The 7500-nt window shown below is 39.4% G+C and overlaps 1 protein-coding gene across 1 annotated transcript in view; it reads right to left on the minus strand.

The window, feature by feature from the left end:
• The window catches only part of dnajc2 (DnaJ (Hsp40) homolog, subfamily C, member 2), a 10353-nt gene that overhangs the window by 532 nt on the left and 2321 nt on the right, over nt 1-7500 (minus strand). Inside the window, exons 5-16 of the mRNA XM_084408311.1 lie at nt 6476-6617; nt 6317-6397; nt 6153-6218; nt 5896-5987; nt 5699-5820; nt 4464-4613; nt 3156-3244; nt 2981-3050; nt 2173-2360; nt 1988-2088; nt 1297-1407; nt 1065-1219 (exon numbers count right to left, since the gene is read on the minus strand). Of these exons, the coding sequence (XP_084264437.1) occupies nt 1065-1219; nt 1297-1407; nt 1988-2088; nt 2173-2360; nt 2981-3050; nt 3156-3244; nt 4464-4613; nt 5699-5820; nt 5896-5987; nt 6153-6218; nt 6317-6397; nt 6476-6617 (1367 nt within the window). The remainder of the gene's footprint in view (nt 1-1064; nt 1220-1296; nt 1408-1987; nt 2089-2172; nt 2361-2980; nt 3051-3155; nt 3245-4463; nt 4614-5698; nt 5821-5895; nt 5988-6152; nt 6219-6316; nt 6398-6475; nt 6618-7500) is intronic.

A 7500-nucleotide genomic window follows, 5' to 3' on the forward strand; every position in this document is an offset into this window, starting at 1 on the left:
ATATTTTAAATTGTATTATTGTTAACCACATTAAATTATTTTAAAATGTCTTATTTGTTATAGTTTTTTTGGTCATTTGTTTAATACAAATTTTGCATTATTGCTTTTTTTTTGTGTATCAATGCTATAGCAATCAGCTTTCATTATTATAATAAAAGTGGTACAAATATAAAATTGATAACATACAGATGATGTAATTAGTATTATATTTACATATTTTAAATTTTACTAATAAAAAACATTTTCATTTGTTCTGGGTAATAATCAGCTTGCAATATAAGATATAATATTATTTTATTCAGATATTTTAAATTGTATTATTATTGTTAATATTATTTAAAAATATTTTGATTGCTTGGCATCTTATTCCACCTCTAATATTTGTTTTTTTTGGTCATTTGTTTAATACTAGTGTGTAATGCTTTTTTCAATAAACTTGCATTATAAGAAGAGTGTCTCACAGATTTGATATCATATGCTGTATATCATATTTTTAGTAGTAGTATTTATTAAAAAGAAAACATTTTATTCATTACTTGGTAGCTTCTAATTCTACCTTGTTAATATGTTATTGCTGGTTTCTTTTTCTTGTCATTATGTGTGACCCTGGATCACGTCACCAGTCTCGAGTCGCACGGGTATATCTGTGGCAATAGCCGACAATACATTATATGGGTCAAAATTATAGATTTTTCCTTTTATGCCAAAAATCATTAGGATATTAAGTAAAGATCATGTTCCATGAGGATATTTAGTAAATTTCCTACCGTAAATATATAAAACATTTATTTTTGTGAGTGAATGCATAAATGAACAACTTTAAAGGAGATTTTCTCAGTGTTTAGATTTTTTTGCACCCTCAGATTATCTCGTATCTCGAGCCAAATATTGTCCGATCCTAACAAACCATATATCAACGGATAGCTTATTTATTCAGCTTTCAGATGATGTATACATATCAGTTTAAAAAATGTACCCATGTGACTGGTTTTGTAGTCCAGGGTCACATTTGTGTAAAAAATGATTAATTAATAGGCTGAAGAGTCATGCCAAAAAAGCCTTACTTTGTATCTCTTCATGCAGTCCTTCTTGGAGCGGCCGGGCACGGCGGCGGAGATCTTCTCCCAGCGCTCGGGGGTGTTCACCGGGTAGGTCTTCAGAGCCTGTTCCAGAAGCTTCTGCTCCTCTGTGGTCCAGGGTGCGGCGTTGGACTCGGGCGCTGCCGGACACAGTGGGAGAAGAGCTTATGTCGTAACGCTCAACTGTTTCTGCAGTGTGTAAACTGTGTCGACTTACCGTCAAATCTCTCTGATGGCACAGCGTTGTCTACAGTGGGAGGGACGAATGAATGCTCCTTCTTAAACTTCTCGAAGGCCTTTCGGTTAATCTCATCTTTCTGGTGAGGATCTGTCGCAAATTAAAGAGCACATGTTATGCTTTATTACATCATCTTTTTAATAGTGTGTAATGTTGCCGTTTAAGCATGACAAAGTCCCTTCTCTATATCAGTGTCAGTGTTTCTGAAACGCCTCCATTGTAGTCTTGAGTTTCTTCCGGGAACGAATACGTCACAATATTCCTCATTTAGATAATTAATTTGCAGAATAAAGGGGCGGGGCCTGGTTGAGTTAGTTAGTAGTGTGTTGAAACTGGCGGTTATGGTAAGAGGCGGGGTATTTCCCAAACACACTCGAAACACTCGACCAATCACGACACACTGATCCAGCCGACCAATCAGAGCACAGTGTGCTTTTCAGAAGGAGGGGCTTCATAGAGACAGGAACTAAACAGAGCGTTACTGACAGACTGGGAAGAGAGGAGCTGCAACAATGGAGAATATGAGGAGAATAATCAACATTCAAGCAGAAAAACCTGTTCTAGTAGAGAAACAACAACATCAGGACTTTGTAAAAGGGAATAATATGACCTCTTTAAGCAAATGAAGCATACTTCAAGCCCATAAAACACAAACAAGTGTGTTACCTACCAAGTTTCTGCAGTGTTTTTGCTTTATTAATGACGTCTTTGGCGGTTCTCTTCGCCCCGCTGCTGGAGTGCTGGTTCATGTAGTTGGCGATCACCTCCCACCTAACCAATCACAGCACACCTCAGTCAGGATCACCAGGGTCATACGCACGGTCTGCGATACGGCGGGTTTGCATGGACACTCACCTGGCGTTGGTTCCGGCGGGAAACAGGTTGACGGCTTTAATGAGCAGCTGCAGATCTTCCTCATTCCAGCCTCTGTTGTTGAGTCCTCCTCCTCCTCCTCCGCTGGCGTGTTCAGCGCTGCGAGACGCTTGCTGAGCCTGGATCTCCGCATCCTTCTCCTTCTGCAGCTGAACGTTCACCTCCTGCACCTGCGCACACACACACACACATACTCGACGCTTGAACCTGAGGACTTCAGCACCATTCAGAAGTTTGAGGTCCAGATCCACTATTAACACTTTTATTCAGGAAGGACACATTCATTTAGATTAATGTAAGACTATAACAAGAGTCAGTATTTCAGATATTATAATGATAATTATAATAAGCTATTTTTAATTTTATTATTATTATTAATGATTATTATTAGTAGTAGTAGTAGTATTTGTATAAAGTAGCACTGTTTTATATTTATAAAGGTCTTTTTAACATCCTATTCCTCCAAAATATGAAGCAGCACAACTGTTTTCAACATTGATAATAATCATAATTGTTTCTTGAGCATCAAATCATCATATCAGAATGATTTCTGAAGGATCATGTGACACTGAAGACTGGAGTAATGATGATGAACATTCAGCTTTGATCACAGGAATAAATGACACTTTACTGTATATTCACACAGAAAACTGATATTTTAAACTGTAATAATATTTCAGTGTTTTTACTGTATTATTGATCAAATAAACGCAGGCTTGGTGAGCAGAAGAGACTTAATTGCTGACAACAAAATCAACATGTATGAAGTAAACCGACGTGTTTCTCTCACCTGTTTCTCCAGAGCGGCTTTACTCTGTTCTTTATTCCCAGAGGACAACGCTTCATTCAGAGTCTGCAAACTACAAATGATACCAAAAAAAAAACCAATTATTCTCCTACATTTCGATAAAAAAGTTGTTAAATGACATTATATTTAAAGGCTTTCCACAACACGACTCCTTCACCTGGTCAGCTCTAACCGGTCGCACAGTTTCTCCACTTCCTCCATCATCCTCACGCTGTCGGCTTCATTATCTGTGAAGTAGCTTTGTGTCTGAGAGAAACAGAGAGAGAGAGAGAGATGGAGATGAATGGCTGACAGAGAGCTGAAACGTCAGTAATCGTGTTTCCATTACCCTTCAAATTGTGCAAATTTAAATTGCGAATTGAAAATATGCCCTAATGAAAACATCAATTTCGCAAATAAATCGCAAAAAAGTTTTTCCGCTCGCATGAGGTGGCTCAAAAAAGGAATATTTCGCAAATCTGCAATGGAAACAGTTTTTTGCGCGTTTACAGTCACCTGACGTCGATGGAGCGGTGTGACAGAAGACGAGACATTAAACTCATAAAAGACAAAAGTATTACGGGAATACTGAATACACAAAGAAATGCCACAATCAAGAGCTTGAAGCGGATATGAGGGAGAAACACCCAGAAACACCTCATATGTGCTGCTCTCAATTATAAGGGTCTTTCTTTGCCATTAAAGGCATATTTCACAGCTGGAAAGATCAATGTGTATTTAAATTGGGTCATTTATGTAGTAGAAATGTGAAGTTAGTTTAGAAGTTGGTGCCTTCTAGACTGAGAAAAGCCAGAAAATGTATTTTTGGCTCATGTGGATGAAAGACTACAACTCCCAGAATGCACTTGCTTCGCTGCCCTACGAGGACACTCCCAAGCCACGCCTCCCGGTTACAGAGGGCAGTATCGGGAGAAATGATACAGCTAGGCTACTAGTGACTCGAAACTGAAAAGAGGGCGTTTTATGGTGAGATCCCCCTATGGGGGGGTTGAACACATGCGGGACGAGCTCCTCCTACTGGCTGGAGTCTCTCGCCTCTGGACAAAAGAGTCTCTGATGAGCTAAATGATCAGATGATGGTCATCTGAGGTTTTTTTCCAGACACACAATACAGAAATCTCTCGTCTCAGGGGGACATGAGGGGGGGAACGGTCACTCGAAAATACTACCGGGTTTCTACTGATACAAAGCTTAATGCTAATCGGTGAAGGATCCCTTTAATGCTTGAATAAAACGCCTACATCTCCTTCGACTAAAAATAATGGCTAGTGCGGAGGCTGGGATGTATGTAAACCCATTCCAACATCGGTTGCCATACTTATTGGAATGAATTATCGTGAGAGGATAACATCAGTTAATGGAAACGCCGTCCTCGTTTTTTATCGACATTTACAAAATATCGCAAAAGTTCTGCGCAAATCTGTGATAGAAGTGCAGCTAGAGAGAAGCAGGGACGCTTTCATGCCTTGCACGTGTTCCTGAGCTTCTGCCGCTCTTTCTTGAAGGCCTTCTTCTGCGCTTCCTTCTCTTTCTTGGCCTGTTGTGCCGCCTGTCGAGCCGTCTCCTCTTCCTTCTCCTTCAGCATTCGAGCCGCTGTCGCCTCGGCCTGACGCGCCTGCAGAGACACACACACACACACACAGCATTACAGCAAAGATCACATTACATATTTTGGGTATTTGACTTGTGTTAGTATTTTGATTTTCTCTTGCCATTTAGTTTGATTTTATTTGTGAAATTAGTTTACTGCTTTTGCTTGTATTTATTTTATCCGATGATGTTGTAAAGCACACTGGTCAGCAGCTGCTGTTTTAATGGTGCTATATACACAAACCAAACTTGAGATGATTTAGACGACAGGGTTGCTGATTGCAAACAAGTATATTTTCATGGAAGTGATAAATATTGCAGTTGAAATTACTCTTACAGTATGTGCACTTACAGTGAAGCACTGAGTCATGTAAAGTAACTATACATAAGTAGCCGGGAGCTTAACATGGGGTCAGGGTAGGTTTAGTTCATTAATACCTAGTTATTGTAATTACTATGGCAAGTACACAGTATGTACAACAGGAATGTAAAACAAACTTTAAGTATTAAAATATAAATTTACTCCAAAATATTTGGAAACAGAACATTTGCAACTATTAGCAGAAAAACAAAACCCCATGGTTATTGGTCCGGTGTAAATATTATAAACATATGGGTGTGTGTGTGTGTGAAGTGGATCAAAAAAGTTCATCAAAGTTGTCCAAAGACAAGAACGGGTATTGTTCAAAATTCATGTCTAACTTTGATGAAAGGTTTTAATCCACTTCAAATGTTGACTACTGTATATCTATCTATCTATCTATCTATCTATCTATCTATCTATCTATCTATCTATCTATCTATCTATCTATCTATCTATCTATCTATCTAATGAATCTATCTATCTATCTATCTATCTATCTATCTAATGAATCTATCTATCTATCTATCTATCTATCTATCTATCTATCTATCTATCTATCTATCTCTATACACATAATAAAACTGAAACCTGAAGAGGTCCAAATTAATGATGTGCAAAATACTTTGCTTAAATGTGTGGTTAGTAACGGCTACAGCAAAGCACACTAATCAAAGTGACTGAAATGATCAAAGTAAAAAATGAAAAAGTTCTGTCGTTTGAAACAGGAAGTGTTCAGTGGGACTGACCCGCTCCTTCTCCTCCTGCTCCCGCTTCTTCGCCTCGGCTTTGGCCTTCTTCTCCGACTCTTTCCTGGCTTTCTCCTCCTCTTTGAATTTCTTGATCCGCGGGTCGCAGTTGTAGGCAGTGTCTGCAACACACACACACACACACTCAGACAGCCGCTCACAGCGAGATCTGTCGTGTCTGACCCGATGACACTCACCAACAAGTGTCCGGATCCGGTTCATCTCTTCCTTCTTCCTCTGAGCTCGAGAGGCTCGGTTCTGTTTCTCAATCCACCGTCTCTCATCTCGACTGCAGGAATAATTCGATAGTAGTTCAGCTTTTTTTTTTTTATATTTTGTTTTATTTCAATTTAAATCAATTTTATTTCAAGTGACGCAGGTTTTTTAATGGTTTTAGCTGACCCTGTGCAGTAACAATTTAACCAGTAGCATATGATGAGAAAATATAAGTTACCATTCAGCTTTTTCCTTTTCCTCCTCGTCTAGATATGAAAATTCCCTCCACGAGTCAAAGTTGTACCTTCAGACATGAAAGGAAAAGGTTTGTATTATTTTTCGCACCTCAGGCACGAATTAGACGCCATTTTGGCTCAAAATCTATTGGTCAAATTCACATACCAAAAGGAATAGAAATTATCCACGTCTTCAAAAGAAGCGTCCATGTTTCCCAGACTCGGGCTGTGCTTTTTAAGAGACCACCTGATTGAAAGAGATACGGCGGTGTGATTTCTGTACACTGAATGTGTTATATGAATGACTTCATAGGTTTTCTTTTACCTCGCGTTCCTCTCGAACACCGGTGCAAACACCGCAAAAAAGTTCTCTTTGCCTTCGGCCTTGGAGGGAACCGCGTTGTCAAATGTTGGATCCACGCTGTCAAACGCTCTGCGCTTCACAGGATCTGACAGGATCTCTATTGCTGCAACCAAACAACATGATCATTCAGAAAGCATCATACAAGAGCATATAAACGATCTTAAAGAGCTCCTGTTCTGCTTTCCCCATGTTCATCTCTCTTTAGTGTGTAAAGTTATTCTCTATATCAGAGTCAGTGTTTCTGAACTCCCTGAAACGCCTCCATTGTAGTCTTGAGTTTCTTCCGGGAACGAACACGTCACAATATTCCTCATTTAAATAATTAATATGCAGAATAAAGGGGCGGGGCCTGGTTGAGTTAGTTAGTAGTGTGTTAAAGGGATACTCCACTTTTTTTGGAAATAGGCTCATTTTACAGCTCCCCCAGAGTTAAACAGTTGAGTTTTACCGTTTTCAAATCCATTCAGCCGATCTCCGGGTCTGGCGGTACCACTTTTAGCATAGCTTAGCATAGATCATTGAATCGGACAGGACCGTTAGCATCTCTCTCAAAAAAATGACCAAAGAGTTTAGATATTTTTCCTATTTAAAACTTGACTCTTCTGTAGTTACATCGTGTACTAAGACCGACGGAAAATGAAAAGTTGCGATTTTCTAGGCTGATATGGCTAGGAACTATACTCTCATTCCTGCGTAATAATCAAGAAACTTTGATGCCGTATCGTGAGTCCAGCAGGCGTAATGATATGACGCAGCGCCTGAAAATAGTCGACCCTATAGTCTACCGAGCTGGGGACTATTTTCAGGCGCTGCGTCATATCATATTGGTCATTTTTTTGAGAGAGATGCTAATGGTCCTGTCCGATTCAATGATCTATGCTAAGCTATGCTAAAAGTGGTACCGCCAGACCCGGAGATCGGTTGAATGGTTTCGAAAACGGTAAAACTCAACTGTTTAACTCTGGGGGAGTTGGAAAATGAGCCTA

The sequence above is a fragment of the Rutilus rutilus genome (genome assembly GCF_951802725.1).
Source record: "Rutilus rutilus genome assembly, chromosome: 4".
Classification (NCBI taxonomy): Eukaryota; Metazoa; Chordata; class Actinopteri; order Cypriniformes; family Leuciscidae; genus Rutilus; species Rutilus rutilus.